The 25,521-nt window shown below is 44.7% G+C and overlaps 1 protein-coding gene across 1 annotated transcript in view; it reads right to left on the minus strand.

Moving 5' to 3' along the window:
• The window catches only part of ADAMTS12 (ADAM metallopeptidase with thrombospondin type 1 motif 12), a 4,001,072-nt gene that overhangs the window by 697,110 nt on the left and 3,278,441 nt on the right, over nucleotides 1-25,521 (minus strand). Inside the window, exon 17 of the mRNA XM_069627090.1 lies at nucleotides 13,070-13,196. Within this exon, the coding sequence (XP_069483191.1) occupies nucleotides 13,070-13,196 (127 nt within the window). The remainder of the gene's footprint in view (nucleotides 1-13,069; nucleotides 13,197-25,521) is intronic.

Genomic DNA, 25,521 nt, shown 5'->3' on the forward strand with positions numbered 1-25,521 from the left:
CGTATGGGAGGTGGTGGGCCTCCGACATCAGACAAACTGGATATTAAAAATGTGACTATATCTCCGGTTGAGGGAGGAAAAACTGGTATTCAACTAAACAGATCTACACTCTTCTCCCTCTTCTCAAAAATACCATCTCTACGAATACTAAACACAAGTGATGTTGACTTTGTGCAACTCTCATGATTAAAGGGAGTAAAACTCACAACAATTCACTGCTGCTTGCCTGAGGCAGCTGCTATAATAAGGGCAAATCGGGCCTCCTTGGAACACTTGGGATACGCATTAGACATCCCCTTACCGTCTGCCTTGGGGGTGGATAAGTGCCAAAAATGCTCTTGTGCTTATACCCCAAGCCCTGCTGTACCTACCACAACAAAAACTGTTTAAAGACTTAGCGATGAGCAAGGGTGGGAGTGGCTGCAAGGAATGTTTGCCCAGAAAAAAAGCGGATAAACCTTGACCATTATCTGCTGGAACACGAGGGTTCATAGCCATTGGATGAATGAGGGAGCCTCTCGTGATCTCCTACTATCTGTAGACCTATTCTTACTACAAGAAACCTGGGTAACCTTTGAACTGGAATTTGATGGCTATGTAACCTACCAATCTATGGCAGTAAGGGGAGAAAGGGGAAAACCGAAGGGGGACTTCTAATTGGAGTCAAATCTTCATATAACCCTAAATTGATTCACCAGGATAGCCCGGGAGGAAATGTCTTGGTGATTGAAATAAGCCCGCCGGGTGGCTGGGCAGGTGCTAAAGAAATTTTGATAATTAATATATACGACTCCCCTGGTGAGCAGAATACGGAAACATTAGGAGACAACATTGACACATGCCTGGTGCACTGGGGAAAAAAAGTCAGCAGTCATACTCTGTGGCGACTTGAATGCAAAGTGCCTTGATTTGGAAGGGTGTGGGAGCTACTGATATGTTCAGAATATGTGTAACCTGCCCCTGTCTAAGAGAAATAACAAAGGGAGCCTATGGTTAGATATCGTAAAGCAATGGAATTTGACTGTACTAAATGGTTGTAAAAGAGGGGACATACCGGGGAAAGAATCCTGGGCAGTGGGGAAAAAGTATTCTGCCCTTGATTATGTGGCCGTATCAGAGTGTATCCTACCCCATGTCATGCAACTAAGTATTAGGCTGAATGATTTTAGTGATCACGGAACCCTCACGCTGTGTGTAGAGGGTGGTGGTGACACGGTGGAGGTTGGCTCCTGTAGGGAGTTGGTACCTAATCATGTAGGAAACAAGATTAGATGGACCCAGAGAAACATTGAAAAAATGCTCATTATGTCCTTCCCCAGTCATAAAACCATTAAACAACTAACGTGGGGTAAGAGCCCTGAGGAAATTGAATGTTGGATTACACACCTAACACATTCACTCTTTAAAGTTAGCGCTACCCCGGGGATTAGCTGGAAGAGTGGGGGTACCCAAACTTTTGATGTAAACATAAGAGACCAGAAACGCACTATGCAACGAGCCCTAAGAGCGCAGTGATAAACCGAAAATATTGCAGCTGGCTAAGAAGGTACCGCCAGACACAAAAAAGAATTCAATGGCAAAAGTTTGCAGAAGCCCTATGTAGTAAAAATAGCCGTAGAATCTGGCAAATATTGGCACGGGCGGGGGGAGAACAGCATTTGAAGGTCCTAAATCCCAAACCGGGTGAAAAATGGTCTCAATACATCTCTAGTAAATTTTATAGCGAGAACATGCCGATCACTCGAAGTATCATGGGGGTTTCAAATTGGCCACTCCCCCTTAGCTATAAGAGTATAAAACAGATCATTTTGAATTTAAAAACCACAAAAGCTCCTGGGCCAAACGGATTAGCCAATGCGGTGCTGAAGCAGGATCCACATAACTGGGTGCAGATATTGCTTGCGCTATACGCTAGGATATGTAGATCCTGCCAAATTCCATCATCCTGGAAGAAATCTGTCCTTATACCAGTTTACAAAAAGGGGGAGCGAACTCTACCTGCCAACTCTCTATGCTAGGTGTAACTAGCAAAATGTTCAACTTTTTGGTGCTCAAAGAGATTGAAAATTGGGTCCCTGAATGACAAATCTTGCACTATGCACAAACGACCTTTTGGCCAGGTGCAGGCACTACCAATAACATCAGGGTCCTAGATCAACTAATTAACAATACCATGAGTTGCAAGGACGCCACACTATATATTGTCTTTGTAGACTTTACCAGTGCCTTTGACCTGGTGGGCCGTGACATCCTGTGGTCAAAGCTGAAAGACATGGAGTGCCCAAGATGGATCCTAAACACACTGATAGCCCTGCACAGTGAAACCAGCACTAGGGTCCGCCTTAATGACCGGGGGGAGGTCTCAGAGGAAATCTGCACTAATATGGGAGTTAAGCATGGGTACTTTACTGCACCCATGCTGTATAACCTATATATAGCTGATCTGCTGGACCGTATGGCATACAGTCCAATTGTCCTCCCAAATTGAACGTAACACTGATTACAGGAATGTCATATGCGAATGACTTGATCCTCTTTGACCGTACAATGTCTGGCATCAAGAATTTACTTAATGAGCTACAGGTATACTCTTCACAGTTGGGCTTGGTTATAAACCTGGAAAAAACAAAAATAATGGCTATTGCAAGAAAAGGGCCAAAACAAACTGGTATTGATACTAACTTGGCAACAATTGCGGTGGTGGAGCAATATCCATACCTGGGTTTGGATTTCATGGCTTTATCCGACTATGAAGCTATAATCAGAAACAAAAAACGGAGAGCAAAATTGCTCACCCTCCAGGCCTGCAGATTCGCAATGGGCACTGCAGGTTTTAGTATGGCCGGCATTATGAAATTGTACCAACAATGCTTTGTACCCGCAATACTATATGGCTTGGAGGCATTAGCCATGCAAGATCTAACTTGGCTCAATATTCTAGAGGGACACTATTGGCGCAGTGTTTTTGGTCTGGGACCTTTTTGTTCAGTACACTACCTAAGACTAGAACTGGGGGTAATCTCCCTAAGAGGGATGGCACTGCGTGCGCGAGGTTCCTTCTACTTAAAAGCATTAGCAAGTTCCGGTTATAAATTGCTCAGGTTGGCAGGGCAAAGCTACGATTGAGAAAAACACCACAGGGGTAGGTCATATAAAGACTTGAATTAATCATTATTTGAGGAGATTGACTGGCCTTATGAAAAGCTAAAACATTTACCATATATCCACCAGAAAAAAGCATTCCAAGATAAACTAAATAAGTGGGACTGGTGTATGAATACAGACCACTTAACTACGCTCAGTGGATACGAGGCAGTCTCTCACGTCACCCACAGATATTTAAAAAATCAGGTGTAGCTATTGTTATCACCGGCACTTGAAGTTAGACGCTTCTTGTTGCAATTAAGAACTAACCAGCTACCGGTCCTTACCATTATTGGGCCAAGGTTGAACATCCCCCGAGAGGCCAGGACCTGTCGAATTTGCCAGGGGACAGGAGCACTGGAATCTGCTCGACATGTCCAAACACTCTGCCCAAAACTTGGTCCGACATATATGTGCGCATACGAAAAATGGGTCCATAATTACGAGGCGATAAAAGATGAAGCCTTTTGGTATGGCTGCCTGAATACAGTCTCTTTAAGCCTGCAGCTAGCTCTCTTTAGGGTATGGACCCATACAAATCCTTACTCCAGTTGTAAAGTCATACTTAACGGGAAGTCGATATACTGCTGATTTGGGACTGTGTGAATTTTATGGTCGGTTTAACGATCGTAACAACATCATTATATTGCTTTTATATTTTATATGGCAGTTTATATGTCAGTTTATATCTTTTATGTTGGTGTTTGCTATGTGATGTACTAATCGAATTTATTGCATATATATATATTTTGTTTGAGATGTATATGTGATATGTATGAGTTGTGTAAAATCCAATTTTTTGGATTGTACCACAATAAAGTATTTATTTATTTATGGTCAGATGGGCCTGCTCAAGAGCCTGCAAAACATATCCTAAGTGATCAACATGTTCTTTCCAAGTAGGGCTGAACACTGAAATCTCATCCAAGTATGCCATGCAGAGTCCTCCATCCCAATCCCATTCAGAACTTGATTGGCCATATTTTGGAATGTAGCAGGTGCATTCTTTAATCCAAAAGGCATAACCTTAAACTGGTAGAGGCCTGCTGGGTTGAAAATGCTGTTTTCTCCTTGGCATGGTCTGTCAGGGCTATTTGCCAATAGCCTGACGTCAGATCAAATGTATTGAGGTACTTGGCTGCACCAAGTTTATCCACAAGTTAATCTGCCCTTGGTAAAAGATGGGCATCCGTCTTAGTGACTGCATTTAGAGCTCTATAGTCCCCGCAGAATCTCACCTTCTTGGATCCTGCCTTTGGTACTCGAACAACTGGACTAGACCATGGACTTGTAGATGTCTCTATAACCCCGAGATCAAGCATCTTGTTTACCTCTTCCTTTATGTGGGATCTTACATGTTCTGACATTCTGTAACCTCTACTTTTCACAGGTAAACAGTCACCAGTTAGAATTTCATGCTGGCCCCAAGGGGTCAAGCCTGGTGAAAGTGAAAACAGGGAGGCAAACTTATTTAACAGAACCTTGCACTCCTCCTGTTGTTCAGATGTCAGATTTGAAGAGTGATTGGCTCCTTCTATGTTGTCATCCAAAGGTTGGCTTCTGAGTAGGTCAGGTAGAGCTTCACTCTCCTCCTCCTCTTGAGCTGAAGCTAGAAGCAAAGCTCCTACTTCTGGTCTCGAGACATATGCCTTCAAACGGTTGGCGTGAAAGACTCTGGGAGCCTCCTTCGGTCTGCCTGAGTCCACCACAACCTTGCAGGGTCCTATCTATTTGTTCTGCAAGGCCCTCTGCCTTGTTGGCACCATAACTAGTACAAGCTGGTCTTGAGTAAACTCAACCATGTTGGCCTTCTGGTCTTGCCAATGTTTAACTAGAGCCTGACCTGCTTTCAAGTTACCACTTGCTTCTGCCATCATGTGTGACATTCTCCTCCGGAAACCTATCACATAGTCAGTCACTCTGACTGGCTTGGGGGAGGAGCACTCTTCAACCCCTCCTTAATCAGGGCCAATGGACCTCCGACTGGATGGCCATAGAGAAGTTCAAAGGGACTGTATCCAACTCCCTCCTGAGGGACTTCTCTATAAGCAAAGAGAAGGCATGGCAGTAGAAGGTCCCACTTTTCTTAAGGGGTTTCTCTAAAGCACCTATCATGCTCTTAATAGTATGATTAAACCTCTCTACCAGTCCATTTGTCTGTGGATGGTAGGCTGTAGAGAACTTGTAAGTGACACCACAGTTTTTCCATAAGGCTTGCATGTAGTGGGGCATACAATTGGATCCCCTGTCGGATATCACTTCCTTAGAAAACCCTACTCTGGTAAAAATACCAAGTAGAGCCTTAGCCACAGCCTGAGCCGTAACAGTCCTCATAGGTATTGCTTCAGGATACCTAGTACCATGGTCTACTACAACCAGGATAAACGTGTTTTCTGAAGATGTGGGAGGGTGAAGCGGACCAACAATGTTGATACCCACCCTCTCAAAAGGAACTCCCACCACTGGGAGAGGCACCAAGGGTGCCACATTCTTAGCTCCACTTTTGCCAGCAGTTTGGCAAGTGTGACAGCTCCTACAGAACATGTCAACTTCGGAACCCATCTTAGGCCAGTAGAAGTATAAAGAGGGCCTTTCCTTGGTCTTTTTGAAACTCAAATGACCAGCCAAACAAGTATTTTGCAGTCCCCAGGAATAGACTCAGTCGGTTCACTGTAGAAGAGGCCATCTTCCAAGTGCAACCTATGCTTCCCAGCTTCTTGCCCATCAAGCTGAGAAGCTGCCTGTTGTTGAAGACCTTCTAGAGTAGGACACACTCTCTGTCCTCTGATGAAGTCTGCCCTGTTGGGTCCACCTTTGCCAGTAATGACTACAGCTCAGGATGGTCAATAGGATCCAGATCTCCAACTAGAGCTATGTCTTCTTCCAGATCTGACTCTTCAGAAGCTGGCTCAACCACATAGGGTTGTACTCAGACTCAGCCGCAGCAGGTGGATGAGTCAGAGGTGTGACTTTGGACAATCTTAGTGATTTCCTTGTTGGTAGCACAGCAGTGCTATCTGCTTTCTTCGTGGAGGTCTTAGGTTTTCCCTTTGCCTCTTTCCTGAAATAGCAGTGAGCAATTCCTGTGGACTGGGGGTGATAGCTTTCTCTATCAATTCCCCTGTAGAGCCACTCAAGGTCCTCTCCTTTGCAGGCCTAGTGAGCTCCTGTTTCCTTTTACTGGGAGGCCTGGGGGTACTAGACACAACTCCAAGAGTTTTCAGATCATTACCCAACATGACTCTCCCAGGTACTTTACTCTGCACACTAACAGGTATCTTGACAGTCATGTCATTGCACTGGATGAGAGCTGGTAAATGGGGACACATTTGCAAAGGGCCTCCAGCTAACTTGGTTAGGTGTTTGGGTGCCTTAGAAATATCCTCTACTTTGAAAAATGATTCATCAACCATAGTTATGCTGGCTCCAGTGTCTCTGATGGCAGGCGTCTCCTGGCCACTCACAAGAACACTATCTTTATAATACTCTTTAGTATTATCTGGGATAGAATTATAGAAATCTAAATTCTGTTGTTCCCACAAACCCAGGGAAACTAAAGAAACACTAGCTGAGACTCTCAAAGGGTTCATCAGCCAGTAGGTGAAAGTTTCCACTTACTATAGGTACTTTTTCCTCTGGGGAGAAGGCTAAGGAGACAGTGTGGACCGCTGAAGGTTTACCCTTACATCTGGGATCCCCTTTCACATGGTCAGTTGACCCACAAACATAACATTTCCCAAATGTTTTGATGAATGGGGGCTTGATCTGACCTCCATCTGGTTTGGGTCCAGATGGTACACTAGCCTGATTCGATTTCCCTTGTGGCTTACCATTATTGTTTTGTTTGGGGCCCTCTTTTGGATTGGAGGTATTAGAATTCTCCTTGTTATTGTTTTTTGGCTGCTTTCCCTCATCCTTCTTGTGAGTTGCCACTGGATCGAGAGAACTGAAGAGAAGCTAAAGGGAGAGGACTGCTGCAACTACTGAACCTCCCGGTGAAGCCCTGCTGCGGGTCTGAATCTCCAAACTTCGATGACAGAGAAGATCTGCAAGGAATCTTCTTCCCTTGGGCTGGTGGGACCAACCAGTTCGCCAAACACCAAGCAAGGCCTCCCTCCCCTGGTCAAATTTGCTGTGCACCGCTGCAGTGAACTGGATAGCCAGGAGGACAGGAGCCTTTAAGGAGTTTTAAGGAGCGCAGCTTTTATCATTGGTTTGCTCTGCTGCTGGTTTCTCCCTGGGGCAGTGCAGGACCCTCCAGTCTTCCTCCTTCGGGTCAATCTGACAGTCGCTCCAGGAACCGTGAGCCTGCAGGATCTGCCAGGAACTTCTGCCTCAGCTACAGGATTCTTCTTCTTCTAAGGTACTGTTCAAACCCGGTTGATCGTTCCATCGGACCGCGGTGAAGGTGTTTTAAATCTTTCACCAAACTGTGGGCTCTACTCTTTTAAATAACTTTTCTTCTGACCAACTTTGTTTCGACCCTTGGCAAAGACTTAACCACAAACTACTCTGAACTGTGTGATCCTCTGCAAAGACTCTGAACCATTACATTGGCCCAGGCCTATTAATTTGAATCCTCATTGTAGCAAGCCTTTTCTAGATTGCCCTGCCTACTTACTGGTTGGTGCTGCTTAATTTTGTATAACCTTCTCTTTCCCTCCCTTTTTAAATTGCTAGAGTGCCATTTTGCTCACACTTCAATTTGAGCTTAACTTGTCCAGAATTGATTGGGTGTTGTGTAGTATATTAAGATTGTGATTTTCTGCTGCTTTATATTAGTGAACTGTTTTATAACTGATGGTGTAGATAAATGTATATTCTTTTACTCAGAAACCTTGAGTCAGTGTTTGTTTGAACCATAGTAATTGTTTGTTTGGACCATAGTAATTACTGTCCTTTCTGTAACTTCTGATACTGCTCACTTTACTCTTGAGATAAGTATGGCTGCTCAGCCATCGCTACCACTTTAGTGTGTAGTACAGCCTTGTACCAAAGGTGAATTTGTGCTTGCACTTGTAGTCTTAATTGTGTGTGGTGTTCCCAAAGGGTACTGCATATGGGTCTGCCTAACACTGTGTATGGGAAAACACTGCGCTGGAAAAGATATTTGCCACCTCTCAGGGCCGCCGATCCCAGCATAAAGTGACATGGCTCCTTCTCCACGAGTTTAGTGAGACAAATCCCTTAACTTCTCGATAATGGGACGCTTCAGAGGAAACACAAAGACACATTGCACTGAGGTTGGAACTTTGAAAACAAAAGTAGAAAAAAGAAAAGGGCGTAGGAAGGCCTACATGCTTAATACATGCATCCACATAAAGCACAAGGAGAACTTTCAAACAAGGGAACATGCTATAATTGAGTCTTCATTGAAAATAGTGTTTTGTATAAGATATGCCAGATTGTCAGTACAGGTGGTGAAAGCATCAGGTGGACATTTACAAACACTTGCATGGCCATGGCACCGGAAGTGCAGCTAGATGCCAAATTACAACTCGCGCTAGAGTGATTCATGACATTGTAGATTGAGCACATTGGATTCCTTGTGATGTGCAATCTTCAAGAAATAAATATGTTGTTTGGGCAAAGAGGTATTCAGGCTACAATGGCAACTCCTTTTAATGGTAACAACAAAATATTTTTTGCGGCTTTGAGGAAATCAGCATGCATGAAATTGTGTTTGCGGTAATGAGGCATACTGATGGCTAAAGAATTCAGGTCAGAGTGCAGGGAATCAATACCCTGTGCCAGTAATGCAACTGTAGTTTCACAGCACACAGAGAGGCTTGAGGGAAATGCTGAAAAGCAGTATAGATTTTGTGTCCAAACGAGGAGAGGAAAGTTTTATCAGCATGTTTAGTGGCAGAACGGGTACTACTTTCAATTGTCCCCATTTCTAAAGAGATTGGGCCTCATTACGAATTTGTCAGTAACCCACTTGTTCTACCGTCGTGTTGTATCCGAACCCGTAACTCAGTTCTGCTGCCTGATATCCTGGTGCCACTGGGACAAGTTCTGGAGTCCCTGCGGCAGGACACGTACTGGCATCAGCGTCTATTGTATCTGTGGATCTATGACCTCATTTCCTCTTAAGGATGCACAGTAGGCTTTTCGTTTTCTCTCATTCAGGACTTTGGTGTCTGTGCGTCGGGACTCACTTCCTGCCTCAGCGGTCCCATCTGCTTGGTGTCTCCACCTTTGAAGCAGCAGCATTCTTTGTGGAGCCATCATTCTCTGTATACCACGTCCTCTCTGTTTATCTGTTTTACGACAGAGGGACTGCCTCCCTCCTCTGCGTTTCTATGCAGGCCAGCTCTCTGCATTCTCTGGCGGAGTATCTCCGTCAGTTGACTTCCTCCTGGCTTTAACTTCCTCCTTTGAGAAAAGTAGGGAAAGTCCATTGGTCATCAGCCTCTTAAGAAGGTGATAACGAGTACAGCTCAGGAACCAATCCATCCACCTTAAGGGTGCCCTGTACATTTGTAACATAGACAATGAGGTTTTGGAAGGGAAGGGAGAAGTGATGGAACTCTGTCTTGGGCATTCCTTGTCACCAGAGGGGGGAGGGGTCAGACCCAGTGGTATCCCACGTGACCTGATCTTTAGAGAGGGTATCACGTAGCGGGTGCACCTCCATAGTGCAAAAGCAGTTTTACATTCTTCCAAAGAAGTATGTGTAAATAGATTATAATACTTCCTTACACAGAGACTAAATAATTATAACATCTATTTGTTTACCAAGATATTTTGGGGTCAATAGTGACTTGCATGAACATCATGGTTTGCTAATACGGTGAACTGTATGTACAACTTTTCAGACTTTAACTTTGCAAACGTTTCCATAAATGTTACATTCTATTGTAAACTTTTTATTTGCATTTATTTTACTCATTAGCCAACCATAGGGCTATGCAAGACAACTTGGACCTAACATTCTATATTTTTGTAAACATTAAGTAACTATGGTTGAAAAACCTTAAATTGACAAAAGTTAATACTTTGAACACCTTCTGTACACTGCAATGTAAAACTCCAATGAACATTCTGTTTACAAAAAACGTGATTCGTGTAAACCTTTCAAGCATAATTTGTCATTAAAACAGCAAAATATATTAAGTATTCTGTTTGGAAAGAAGTAATTTGGTAAACATTACAAACCTAATGTATGCCTAAAATGGTGTACTGAAGTTACTCTAAATTGCATACTGAAATTAACTTTAAGTTAACGATACTTGATTTGTCAACCATGCAAACAATAGGCCAATCAGAATGCAGCAGGTTTCGAAGGGGAGGAGCAATGAGCGTCCTGCAGTCTGCAGCCAGAGCCTTGTTTAATAAACATGACTTTATAAGCTAAAGACGAACATCACTGAGCAACAAATGTACTGTACTCTATATGGACATGCAATTGTGACAACAGTGCAACGCTGTCCTAAAGGGACAGCGGAAGAGTAAATATTGCCATACATTACAGTAAGTTAAGTAAACGTAGTGATAGTATATAGAATAGTATTCCTAAAAATCCCCACGCCATGCAGGCCCCTGCTGTGCACCTTGAATGGTGCTTTTATCCGAGAATCAAGGCACACGCAGAAGCTTATGCATGAGCATTTTCTCTTGAAATAAATAATCAAAGCACAGCAGCCAAATAATAATGACCAGTTTCACAAATGTGCCAACTATTGCATGATCACGTAGTCATTTTAGTATTTATTCATCACAGTTTAAAATGTACGTGAAAACCTTTTGCAAACTTTCTATTTACTACTTTTTGCATGGTTGTAAGCCGCAACAAAAGTATGGCTTCAAACTAGTAATCATGCTTTATAGTAGTAAATGTAATGTTTGAATACGGTTTGCTTCATTCCATAAATGTTTTCCCCTTGAAATTATACTCCTCAAAATGCTGTGTAAACACCAAGTGAGCATCAGGTTTTCAATTGGTTTGCATGCACTGTAAGTGTTGGGTTTTGGTTTACAAAACCCTTGTAAAACTTTCAAAACTTACACTTGAAATGTTTTATGGACATACACATTATATACATACATGTTTTGCAGGTGGATTCCATTGATGTAAAAGTTCAGAAATATACACTAATCTAAATGTTGTGTCTACATCAAGCGATACGTGAGTTTTCACAAGGCCTGCAAAATTGTAAAGAAGTAAAGCATTTCGGTTTTATGGTTTACAAAACCTTTTTATAAACATTTGGCATGGTTTATAAATGTTCATGTCAAGCACTACAGAACAGTGACGTTTTGTACCCGATATGCAGTCCAAACGAGGGGGATGCTCTGCCAGGATGCCACGGAGATGAGGCACTGAAGACTAAACCGCCCAGTAAAACAGCGCAAGCTTACCTATCATGACTAGTTACACAAAGCCCAGTGCCAGTCTCCCTGCACGGCACAGAGGATGCCCATAAGGTGGCTGTGCAAGGAGAGTAACGCACTGGGCACATGATTGTAAGGTGGCTAGGTAGCCACAGGTAGGTACCAGAGCAAAGTTCATGGAGAGCTAGACATGTGAGAGGCCGAAGCACATGAGTAACAAAGTACAGAGCCATTAAAGAATGGAGCAGAACAGGGGCAGAAGTAGGCCGGCGTCAAGGAGAACTCCAGCAAGGAGACGGACAGAAGAAGAAAACAGATGCGAAGCACAACATTGACTTTGAGACCTGAGGAGCGCGGTCTCAATAGTTTTTATATAGCCCCAGAGGATTGTTTGAACCATTGCACCGCTTCCCAGGTAATGCTTGGATGCCCTTGGTGCACAGGTGGAGTGTCAGAGAAAAGTAATTAACATGCATGTGTGTTAGTCACAAGCTGCCGATGGAGCAAGGAGAACGAACGATGGAGCATGACGGTGACTGATACAACTGTGGCTAGAGCCCCAAGGGTTTCTCACTGATGAGCCAGGCCACCGGGCACTGAAGGTAAGTGGGGGCATGCCTCTGCGCAAAGCATTGCAAGTACTCGTTTTTGAAAATGGTCCACATGGATATACTTGGCTTTCCTCAATATGCACCAAAAACACTCAACCTGGAGGAAATTCCCTTGGCCACCTACTCTCAATGAACAACAGTATCTGCATCTTGTGCAATCTTGTACAGACCACACCGTCATCAAAATCTCAGTCATGAGAGAGCTTCAACACATCACATCTATAGTTGCCAATAAATCGGCACTCTAATACAGCGTCCTCAAGACAGTATTTAAAGCTGCCTTCAATTCAAGGAAATCTCCACCCAGAAGCCAATGAGACTCTATTTTGACACACGTGTGGAATATGTGATGGATGCTAATGACCAGAGACCTTGCCTAAAGTTCAGAAAGATAAAGTCTCTGAGGCCACAAAGAATATGGGATGCTCCAAAGACATCCTCAACATGAAACATTGACGCGGTTCTGTTGATACCCCACAAAATACCTAAAAATGACACGAAAGTCATCCAGTGGACAAAGCCATCACACCAGACCCACTGTTGTCATGACAATAACTAATTGAAGAAAGTCTTCAAATTAGTATGCCAACTGGTGAACATCTGGTGAGTCAGCAAGCCTCAGCTGCATCTCAATAATTATGTGAAGACCCAATGCAGTACTTCCAGTCTAAGATCAGAACCCTTCCTTCCATTCATCTATCTCTGGTGGAAAGATCGGTCATCAGCATGTTTCCTTATGAGCTCATCATGTTTTAGGAAACGTTTCACAAGGTACAATGCATAGTGATAAAGTCAGATTTTACACACCAACAAATTTGAACTTCTCTGTGTGAGTCACTCTTTAAGAACAAGAGCCATATAAACAATCTGTCATAAAAAAAATAAGTGGTCACGCCTTGCTGGTGTGGATTGTCTGTTTTTCTATTAAAACAACACATTCAGAAATGACTGGGTACAGATCTCACGACATGTGTTACCTGGGAGGGCAATCTTGTTCATTGCATTTTTTGTGTCTTGTATTTGGCTGTATTTGGGCATCACAAAAGGTTTTCCTTACGACTCCTCGCCCCTTTTTTACACAATAAGCAGTCTGCTTTTTCATACCTGTAAGAAAAGATAATTGTAAATACACGTGTCAGTGAACGTTTTAGAGATGTATTTATTTATTGTGGGGTTTTTGTAGCCTGTCGCATAATGGAATGCTTCTGAGCACAGGGAAGCAATTGGGTGAGGGGTGAGGGAGGGTCACAAATCATAGCTCAACTGTGCGCACATATCTGATGGAATAAAAGCATAATGAAGGACACAGCAAAAACATTTAAATATATTTAACCGGGGTTTTACTCTCAACCAAAATATATATTTTTGTGAATTATCCACACAAAATGTATAAGTACAGGTGAGGGCTGCTGTGTGGGAAGACAGACCACATTAACAGAGTTAAGCCACACTACCTCACAATAGGCACAATACCCTGTGAAGATACCTCATGAAGCCCTGAGTCTGTGGGTCTCTGCAAGTTAACTCCATAAAATGGGGGCTACAGCTATTAGTAATGTGCCACCAGTTTAGATTAGTGGCGGAGTGCATCTTCCTGGACGGAATGCAAAGTGGGGGGAATCCAGTACTTGTGAACATTACCATGTGGACATTACCATGGAGTTGATTCTGAGTTTTATTATGGGCACATTGGGCATTTAAGGCAAGAGGATATGTGCTCAGGCTGCTCTCTGGTTGCATAAAATATTAAATCAAGGTAAGGTGGTTTCAGTGATCTGCAACGTTTCTTCCTCAGAGTTCATTTACTTGGGATGTTTAGTCTTTGCATCATCAGAATTCGAGCATTTGGTGAATCGTAAGTACCAGGTTCATGTTAAAATGTTATTCAGAAAAGAATCTGATCACAAATTAGGTAAATCAGAACCACAAAAACATTACATCAAAGCCGATCCTTAAAACAAACCTCAAAATACTCTTTGATATCTTCTAAATGAGGGATATCATCTAAAAGCGGATTTGACAAATTTCACAACACCCAGTGTAAAAACAGAATCATTCTAATTAATAGTCATTGGCCTTGCATCAGAACATAAAACAATATTATTTCTGAGATGAGTCCGAGTTAATTTCTGGTTGGGTCTAAAAAATGACAATATTCCAAGGAGACAAGTTTGATATATTCATCATTACCTGACATGCATGTACATTTCTTGTTAGAATCCACACATGGAATGCAGGATTTAACTGGGCCAATAATATAATCGTTCTACATTCCAGAGACTTCATTTTACATATAACATTTTTGGGCTCAGCACCCACATGCTCAACATATAAGTGTGTAAATTATTAAAAGTTGAAATATTTCCAATACCCCACTATTTTAGCAATTCAAATCCATTTTTATACCGCTATATTCGTGTTTAGCAGAGGTGCTCATCATCTTTATAAGTGCATCACCTGCATTATAAAGTGCACATGGATCTAAGTGAAGTTTCTGGAATAATTCCCCAAACCTCCTCTGTGCCTGTATGTTTATGCTGGGTTCTCGCAACTACCATCGGCGAGTGGGCGGCAAGCCCGTCACTTTCCTCAGAAATATGTTATGAATAATCTACAGACAGATCCAATGTGCCTACCTCAAATTCTGGCTTCTATGTAAAACTGAGACCGGGTCTTTGGTCTCCAGCACCTTACAACACTCATCCAATTTCAAGCAATGCTTCACAGATTTCCTCACCCATAATCCGTTGTGCTTTCTCCCCTGATTCAGACACCACTCTGGAGGAAGGATGCTGTTCTGTATTAAGCAACATTTCTCTTTTTATTCTTTCCTTTATGCGTAATTCTCTTTTATGTAACTAATTTTATAAGAATTGTGTTAGTAACATAACATAGTTAAAAGTATGTTATGTGAGCCAAAGCAGCGGACTGCAATGATAGAATTGACAGAGTTGCAACAGACAATTTTAAACTCCCCTTCCAGAAAATGAAGAATGGCAAAAAGGGTTAAATACAAAAGTGTAAACGTGACACAAGAATACAGGATACTACTAATTCTTAACATCGTGCCCTGCATGCAATTTACCAACTATAAGAGGCAAATACTTGCAGTGTAACTCAACATATTTACAACAGATATCATTGAATTTGAGATTAAGACAGGTTAAGACAGGCCACGGAACAAAACTTATCTCAGCTTCAAACAAATGCTAAACCTATTTTGTCCCCTATACCGTGCGAGCCAGTGAAATCGGGCAGTATGACATCTTAAGAGTAGATATGATTTTCCTTGCCCACATTTGCAGTATTGATAGTCACAACGTTTGGTCTTCTATATGATCTTCACAAAGCCCATTTAAATATGTATCAGATTTTTTGATGTTGCAACCTGTCCATCATGGTGATGCTAACCTTCGGGATGATTCGCAGAATGTTGACCGTTTGGACGAGGAAAGCACATGTTACATTATTCAATCTATTCATTGAAGCACTTCCTTACTGTTTCTGTCGCTTGATATTACGATATCCAAAGATGTGATGGCTGGAAAGTTTAGAATGAGCCATCACCTCTTTTGTTTTGCTTAGTCACCCTGAGTGGGTCAGGAATGCGCAGACGTGGGTCCCATGCCTGCTGGGCCTAGAGACACAAGCTGCTCCTCACTGTTGAGGTCCAATGAGGCCAAAGCATGTCTGGGGATGCTTGTGATCTCATGCATAAGTGATGTGACCAAGCAGTTCGGGCTGGACAGACTCTTTTGGGGTGGGACCAAGCCTGATTTGCATATGGTCTTTCCCCTTTTGTAATGACTTGGCAGGCAAAGAACAATGGTCTGGTGGGTTGCCCGGAGCAATGCCACATGTTAAGATTAATTGTAAACCTTCCAGCCAGCACCTCTTTTGTTTTGATTATACTTTTGGATCTACTTTAGAGAATGGGGGTCATTCCGAGTTGGGCGGTAAGTATAGGGGAATACCGGCATGGCGTTAAGAGCGTTTCCGTGCTGGCACTAGACCGTAAAAATCGGCCTATTCTGACTTCGCGAGCATGCGCTTACCGCCATGCCGGTAATGAACGTTAGCATCATGCCGCAAAAGTGCCCCCAAAACCCTTACCGCCAACAAATGCACCGTACATAACACTACCGACATGGAGTAATCAGGGGTGACTGTAAATAGCGGTCCCTGCTATTTACGGTCACCAGTAAAGAACGGAACCGGAAAAAACGTCACCGCACAGGAACGGGAAGGAGCACGGCGGCCATCTTTAAAATCACAATCCATTGCCATCCTCTCCATACAGGACCCGGAGGCATATACTGAAGAGAGAAATTGGCATTAGAGACCAGCATCATGCCTATAGCACTAGAAAAGGGGGCCCCACGCATATGAAAGGAGCGCTTTACCCGGGATGAGCTCCAGATACTGGTGGACACCCTGCACGAACATGCAGATACTGTATTCAGCAGTGATATGCATAGGCCCACCGTCGTCAGGAAGAAAGAGATCTGGGCCTTGGTAGCACAGAGGGTGAGCGCCGTAGGAAACACCCCCCGCACCACCAAGGATTGCCGGAAACGGTGGGATGACCTCCGTCTCCGGGTGCGGGCCATCCTCTCGGCAAACCGAGGTCAGGCCCTGGAGACAGGAGGAGGGCCAAGTTCCCCCATCAAAATGATGCCGTGGGAGGAAACGTGCGCAGCCATGATGGGCACATAAGCCATAGAAGGGGTTGGCGAAATGGAGTGCGGTGCAGCGTCATCCGCTGATGGAGGTGAGTGTCAGGATTGAAGACAGAACATGCATTCCTAATGTAAGTCACTGCCAAGGGCTGGGCAAGGTGTCACGTCATGGTTGGGCAAACCCCCCCCCCCAATGAAATCATCCCGTAACAAGTGGGACCCAGTCTGATGTCAGGTGCAAGGCTGTAACCCATATGGCCCATACCACACAAAGAGGCCGAATCTGTGAGGCACATGGGGCAGTGATTGTAAACACTGTGAATGTGAGTCATCACAGTACGCCGCTAACATGAGTGACACAGACATCTGCATGCATTTAGCATCAAAGCCCAGATCACTGTCCCACTCACCACCCAAATGTCCACAAAACGCTGCAACCCCATTGTGATACCATAGGCATGTACAAATGCTGACACCCAAATCACTGCTCATGCCGTCTCTCTCTTCCCCCCTCCACAGGCAGCGGGCATGACAGCGAGGACCAGGAAAGCACCCGGGCTAGCACCTCCAGGGGCAGAGGCAGGGTCCAACGTATACCTGCAAGCAGGAGAAAAACACAAGCAACACCACCTGCTCCTGCAACCCCCATGGAGGGTGCACAACCCCCACATGCACCCCTACCCATGCCTGCAGTGCCGCTGGACACGTGCCCCACGCTGCACTCAGAGGAGTCCAGTGTGGCTGGGGAGCATGCAGCCATGTGCCTCCTCGATGTGCCAGACAGCCCACCATCAATTTCCGGACCCAACGCAGAGGATACCAATGACATTGCCCATACCCCTGACACACCATCATACAGCCAGGTGGCACACAGCGACTCCGGGGAGAGTGACACCCCAGGGCTCACAGGGCAAGGATTACAACCTACCTGTCCTGAATCCACTTCCCCTGCAGACACTCCGGAAAGGCCTGCAGGCCCAATACCAAGCCTGCCAAGCACATCAGCCACATCGGCCATGGATGTATTGCGCTCCCAGCACCTCACAGGCCTCATTGAGGAGTTCATCAGGGACAATCGTGATTCTAGGTTGGAGTGGCACAATGACCTTCAGGCTCTGGGCGAGGGGATCACGGTGAACACAAACCGGCTCTGCGAGGTGCTGGGCCATATCGCAGATGCCCTGGAGGCAGCACACCCCACACCACAGCCCGAGCGGGTGGACCCACCCTCCCAAAGCTCATCCACGCAGACCAGCCCGGTCCGATGCTCACTGCGTACATTGCGCTGCCACAACATGGATCCCCCTGGCTCTGGGAGTGCACTATGACCATGCTGGCACACACATGTTGCCTATGTTGTACCAATGGGACTATTGTGGGGTTGTTGTGGGGGGAGGTGGAAGGGGGGGAGGGGGGTGAAGGTGTGTGTGGGAGTTGGGAGGGAGGGGGAGCTGGGTGAGGGTGTGTGTGGGAGTTGGGGGGAGGGGGAGGGCAGTGAGGGTGGAGGTTTTGTTGTACACGTTTGAACATTATTACTCAATACACTGGTTGATCATCCCTAAGAAACAGAGTGGACATTGATCATTGTGAATGTGTCCTTTAATGTCTCACAGTGCATGGTATACATGTATCCCCACACCCAGTGCCCAATGTCCTGTCATCCTCACACCCTCAGATGACTAGTGAGTCAGAAATATTGTCCGATCAATGATTGCCGCACGGAACGTCCCTCCTGTGCATCGGCACCGTGATGTTGTCCTGCCATTCCTTCCTCCTCCCCCTCATTATCATCTGGTGGTAGCAGTTCCACGTCAGGGGGCAGTGGCATGTTTCGACGGATGCACATGTTGTGCAGCATTACACATGCCATGGTGATCTTGGACACCTTCTCCTGGCTGTAGATGAGTGCCCCACCCGACCGGCTGAGGCAACGAAATCGTGCCTTCAACAGGCCGAAGGTCTGCTCTATCACCACCCGTGTACGGGTATGGGATCTATTGTAGTCCTCCTCGTGCCTGTTCTGTGGGTTGCGGACCGGGGTCATGAGCCACGGCTTCAAAGGGTAGCCAGCATCACCTGCATGAGAGTGGAATGAAGGTAAGTGTTTTTACATTCATGGTGCAGAACTGTACTAGTCTTACATGGCAGCAGGTGATTACTGGCCATGCACACATGTCCCAGGATACAGTCACCCCATTACTGGCCCGGGTATGTGTCCTGTGCAATGGAATGATGGAGGGGTAGCTTCTTCCTGATGGGTCATGGTGTGCACTCACGTCTTGTTGCATGTGCGTTGTATATGCATGCAGCAGTGTTGGACTGCATTCATTGATCTCATGCGCGAGATTTGGTGACAGGGGGGTGTTGGCTGTAGTTGGTAGCATACTCGTCATTCTCCACTGATCCCTACCATGGTGACTTGCAGCAATCCTATGGGGGTGCAGGACCAGTGACACGCTGTGGGATCCCTGTTAGACTCGTTTCTATGCACTCCCAGGGATGACTGTCCTGTGTGTTGTGATGCAGGAGTCAGCGACATGGTGCTATTACACTGCATAGTGCAGGATGCCCTTACGGTGTGTAAGGGCCGCCGATGAGTGGTGCATGTGTTGTGGTATTTGGCCAGGTTTCCTGTTAGTCATGTAGTGTTAGGTGTCGCCTCGTATTCAGCACTGTGTGGTTAGATGGTCATGTGCCGTGTCACTTGTCTTAGGGCACAGTGTTCTGTGTGGTGCACATTGTGCACTGGCGTGAACATTCCCACACAGGTGGAGTATGCACCCCCCCCTTTCCCACACAGGTGGAGTATGCATCCCCACCCCTTTCCCACACAGGTGGAGTATGCATCTCCCCCCCCCCCCTTTCCCACACAGGCGGAGTATGCATCCCACCCCCCCCTCTCCCACACAGGTGGAGTATGCATCTCCCCCCCAACCCTTTCCCACACAGGTGGAGTATGCAGACAACCTACTCACAGCCCCAATGCACTGCCATGGCCCATTCAGGTTACTCACCAAGTAGCCAGACACGTCGTCCAGCATGTCGCTCCATGTAGCGTGGTAGTGTTGAGTTCCGCAGGACCAAGGAGTCATGAGTTGATCCGGGGTATCAGGCATTGCAATGTGTGATGGCTTTCCTGGCATTACACACCATCTGGACGTTGATGGAGAGGTATTGCTTGCGGTTGCGATACGTCACCTCCATGACATGCGGGACCACCAATTTAACGTGGGTGCAGTCGAGGGCACCTATGCAATTTGGCATACCTGCCAGTGCATGGAAGGCAACTTTGGTATCATATATCTCCTGGGGAGTCCGTGGTAGGGATATGAAGTCCCTTGTGTGGTTGAGGAAGGCATTCAGCACTTGGTTCACTATCCGGGAAAACATGGGCTGTGAAATGCCATGCATGTGCCCCACTGCATGCTGGTAGGTGCCTGTGGCAAGGAAGTGGAGCACAGACACTACCTTCAGTAGAGGGGGGATGGCAGTGCAGATTTCTATGTGGCTCACTATGTCGTCATGTATCAGGTCCACTATGGTGGTAATGGTGTCCCGGTCAAGCCGGTACAGGGTGTGGATCTGCTCTGGTGTGAGGTTGAAGGGGGTGGCTCTGATGCGGGGGTTTGGGGTCTGCCGGCGTGGTAATGGTGGCTGCACCGGTAGGGCATGCTGGGCCTCTCACCCTCCTTCTCCTCCTGTGTATCCTCTGTGGTGGGGGCTCCAGCTCCAGGAATGCTGCTACAATTGGTATCATCTTGGTGTGGGAGGGGGTGTGGTGTGTGGGTGTGCTCCTTTTGTGCTGTGACAGACTCCATTGCCTCCACCTGTGCTGATTGAGTGCACCTGTGCCTCTTTGAAACACTGCTCATGGTTCTTAACACCTTCTCGGCGATGCCGGTATTTACTCCATGGCGGTAAGGTACTTTGCTGCCTTGTGGAGGCCGTTTTTTCCATGTCCGCTTTACTTTGGATCAGCTCCGGTTTACGCCATGGCGCTATTTTCGGTATGGAGTGTCGGGCGCGCGCCACTTAACCGCTATTTACGGCCTCGTAATTTACGGCGCCGTAAATAACGGTCTGGTGGGTCAGAATGGGCCGTAAAGGGAAACGATGCCCGTAATCCTTTACCGGCATCGTTTTTCCTTTACCGCCCAACTCGGAATGACCCCCAATGTCATTCAAGAGTCATTCATTTGTTTCCATTTTATGAAATAGCCACCATTCAGGTGGTTGACAACAATCTTCAGATGATTGGTAAAAGGACTTCGGCCTTCTGGTACTCCTGTGCCTGTTGTTTGCATTTGACACAGTCACCCATCACACACTACTTACCCTCCTTGTAAACATAATAGGTTTTTCGGGCACTGTCATGAAATGGGTCATTCCCAATGTTTCTGGCAGCACCAGAATACCCAATTGTGCTCTATCAGGTTTGAACACCCCCTATTCCATTCACTTCCAGATTATCTTTAGCCTCTTCATAGAAGCACAGAGCTTGCTCCTAGAAGACCTCAACATTAGAATTAATAGCAGTATGCAGATAATGCACATTTGTGCCTAACAGCCAAGAGCCCACAAGATATTGCTCACATTTGCTCATGCCTTGAAAACAGTCAAACGTGGATGACAAGTGCCTATTTAAAGCTTAATCACAACAAGACCAAATTCACATCCCTGGGAAATGCCTTCTAGCAGCAACCCACTTAAATCTGGTTGGACAAAACAAGTGTGATAGAACTGATGTTGCAATGGTTACCATGCTGTCTGATATTGTGTTTGCGCTTATCTTGAACCAAATATCATAATTGCACCCTTTTGGATTTGCTTTCTTGTTAGTGGAAACCCATGTGCAGTTGAGTTCCATGGGAAATGTGTTAACCCATAAGGATACAGAAGACAGGGTTTGGAAACATACGGTTAGGATTAATAATAAGGGATACCATACCACCCATGAACAACGAGAGGAATGATTGGGCTTAGGTGGCTGGGGTGATCAACAACTTTCTAAAATCGAGGCACTGTTAAGGATTTATATAAATTGGGAATTCTATCCTGGACAAGTTGTGGTCATGTGCACCTCTTCACCAACCCGCCTGTTAGGAGTATTTTTACAGTAATACCCTGTTCTCTTCATTCAAGAAACATGGCTAACAGAGGCCATGGTTGTTGATGGTTATATGACCATGTTTTGGGCCACAGAAAAGGGGGCCAAAGGTGGACCCTGTGGTGGCTTGTTTACACTGATAAAAGATGGTTTGGAATTTGAGGTCGAACAGCAAATCCGAAGGGTCTAGAAGTGTGTTGGCTGTTCATTTAGTGACCACTATCAATAGAATAAAAAGGAGGAGTCTACTGTTAAACCTTTATTGGCATAGTTTAGCATGTAAATTGGAGTCTGTGTTGAGTGTAATGACTGATTTTACAGCAAACAGGTCCTCTACTTGGATAGATGACTCAATAGTCGTGGGTGGGGATTTGAATTAATTCTGTTTTCCCAAATTTAGTAGATGTGTCCTGGCAGGACAAGATCCATCTGTATCATAAATAAAACACAGTAAAAGATGGCTTGAGAGCTTGGAATCCCTAGGTTTACATCGGTAAAACTTATGTATATCTGGTGATTTACCGAGCCAAACTACTTGGAAAAGAAGTAATACATAATCCATTTTGTCTTATTTGTTGATGAAACCCTTTCTCATATGAGTATTTTAAAGTACATTTGTGTGATTGGAGTGACCATGATATGATTGTAGCAGAATTTGATATCCCTCTAAATAGGGGGACTTGTCAGATATTACCTGTAGTTATGGTCAACGAAGGGGCGAACAGGGTCATATGGAATCATCATAAAGTGTCTTTGATAAACAAGAGGGCGGCCTAGTTATTGGCAACTACTTCTGTGGATTGGAAAATTGATTGTTTAAATTTGAATCACTTTGGCTCTTTTTTGTGCCACTTATTAGGAAGGTGGAATCTAAATCTAAATTAGGTCCAGTTAGATTGACATTGTAATCAATTTTACCCCAATGTATGGGAGAAAAAAAGGGATATGAGCAATGACATCAAAGTTATTAAAGTTATTAAACATAAATATCACAATGATCCTCTGACTTTTGTGAAGGAAATTAAACAGTAAAACAAACTCATTGTAACAGGACTAGATTGTATAAACAACAGGTATTGCCAAATCATGCAGAATTAATGATGTACTCTGTGAAAAACCGACGCTGCATCCTTTTGGCGTCTCATAAAGGATATAGGGTTGAAACCAAGTGGACCTCCAACATAATCCAATTGGGGACAGCAGTGGGTCATCTTCTATGAAGTAAAATTTGGTCAGAAATCAGCATTGGAGGAGCTATATCCTATAACGGGGGATAGCTTGGGTGATGATTGGAATCTCCCAATTGTATTTAAAGATGTGTTTGATATTATCAAAGCCATTAGTAAATCTAGAGCGCCTGGGCCTAATAGGTTGGCTAATATTTTCTTCATGAAGGGCCATGTGACATGGGCCACTATTCCAACCATGTACTTTCAACAAATTATTAAAGCCCAATCTCTTCCCGTAAATTGGCAAACAGCATATGTGATCCCAATTTTTAAGAAAGGTGACCAGAAGGACTCCCTGATTTACAGGCCAATTTCTATTCTTGCTGTTGATTGCAAGGTCCTTGCAACCTTGCTAAGAAAACATCTGGAGGCCTGGTCACTACAAGCGGGTCGCATTCAAAATGGCTGACCGACTTTTGGAAGAAGCTTAGCACCAATTTGAATGGACTCCTGTTAAAATATGTACAAAACGTAGCCCTAAAAGGTAAAATTAGTGGAGTGTATGTGGAAAGCATTGATTTAACAGTGGCCTTCAACACAGTGAACAGAAATAGGCTTTAGGGGAAGCTTTCTAGTTGTAATATTCCTGTGGGGCTCTTAAAATGTATAATCGCTTCACATGATACATTGAATATGAGGGTCAGATTAAATATGAAGGGAGAAATATCAAGTTCTGTTCTAATATTTTCCGGAGTGAGACAAGGTGTATCTTAGCACCCTCCCTATTTAATTTGTACACCTCAGATGTCGGTGATGCATTGGAAGAAAGCGTTTTCGCATCTCCAAAGCAAATCATCAACATTTAACTTGGATCTCTGTAAAGCAGAGCCAAGAGGGGAAATGAAGCTATTAGGAAAAGCGGAGCCAGGAGGGGATTCGGAGATAGCAGGAAGAGCAGTGCCAGGAGAGAATAACGAAAATTCTCGCTCACACGCTCCGATGGAGGAAGGGTGGGTATGTGTGCAAGTGCTTTTGTACGGTGTAAGTAGGGGCGAAGAGCAAACAGTCTTGTACATTTCCTACTCACCTCGTCAACATGCCAACACGTCTCCCACTACGTCTCCCTCTCCAGCATTAAGAACGCCTGCAGGGTTGCCGCACAACTGGCGCTGCGGACACGTCTCCCGGGTGAGGGATAGACGCCGCGCTGGAGCGAGTCATTCAGGGGTCGGAGCTCACCCTTATGCCGTTCGGCTACGGCCGACGCAGGAACAGCCCGAGACAGGGGAAAGGGACATAACAACAGGGCTGGATCAGGAGAGAAGCACCGGATGGCAGCTTTTTTAGGAGGTGGGTCTCTGCTGACATAGCCTATAGGAAGTAGTCAAAGTATGGGCAAGACTAATTGGTGGGGAAGTAAGAAGAACGTATGAAATAAAAGACAGGGAACTCACCAGGTTTTGTTGACTCCTTTCAAAATGTCGGAGAGGAGGGAGAGAGACGGACTGAATGGTGGGCCGATCCGGTCACAAACCAATAGAAGGAATTTGAAGAAAAACCACCTTTATTCAACCAAGGAAAGACTTTGCCAGTGAAGGAACTGTGAAAGAACAATCTTTCATTTCTTTTCTATTGTCCAATTCAGAAATTAGATATATTATTTCTGCATCCATCCAAGGCTCCGGTTTATCACTTTCACAATCTCATACGCTGATGATTTTTTATTATTCAAATAATTCGACTCCGAGGGGCTTACAGAAATTGATTGATGCATTTGGGCCACATTGCAGGACAAACAATCTTGTTATTAATCATGCCAACGTTGAGGTGATTATACTTACAAGAAAAAGAACAAACACTTTCCTGGCTTCGTGGTTTGGAGAACAAAAACTGGAGATTGTTGACTTACTAGTTTATCTGGGATTCCATATAACAGCGAAATGTACTGAAGCGGAAATTAAGCCCAGCTTGTACAGAAAACGACTTGCTTGATTAAACAAATTAACAAGGTGGATTGGAAATATGGGACATTTTCAACACTGCTGTCCTTGAAATGTTATCAAGGGAAAATCATACATAAACTGCTTTATGGAATAGAAATATTATTTCCCAGTTATGTGCATGCTCCGAACATTGGAAGCCTTAATTTGGAGGAAAATATGTAATGCCCCAACCTCATTTAAGAGGGCAGTTATCAGATACGAACGTGGTATCAAATTGCTGAGAATAGGGGCCTGTGGAATTATTTAAATGTGTTTTGTAAAACCTTAATCACTGAGGATGATTTGTCTTTTGGGGATATATTAACGACTATGAATGAATACTATGAGTAATTTCTAAATGCCCTTTTCGGTTTGAAAAAGAAAGTGATGACATCTTGGCTGACATAGCTTCGGATTGTGAGGAACTACAATTGAGACTGCGTCAAGCTAAACAACGCCTTAAAACATGGGATTGGTTTAACACTATTGAAA

Source organism: Ambystoma mexicanum, chromosome 6p (genome assembly GCF_040938575.1).
Source record: "Ambystoma mexicanum isolate Mex_15411 chromosome 6p, UKY_AmexF1_1, whole genome shotgun sequence".
Classification (NCBI taxonomy): Eukaryota; Metazoa; Chordata; class Amphibia; order Caudata; family Ambystomatidae; genus Ambystoma; species Ambystoma mexicanum.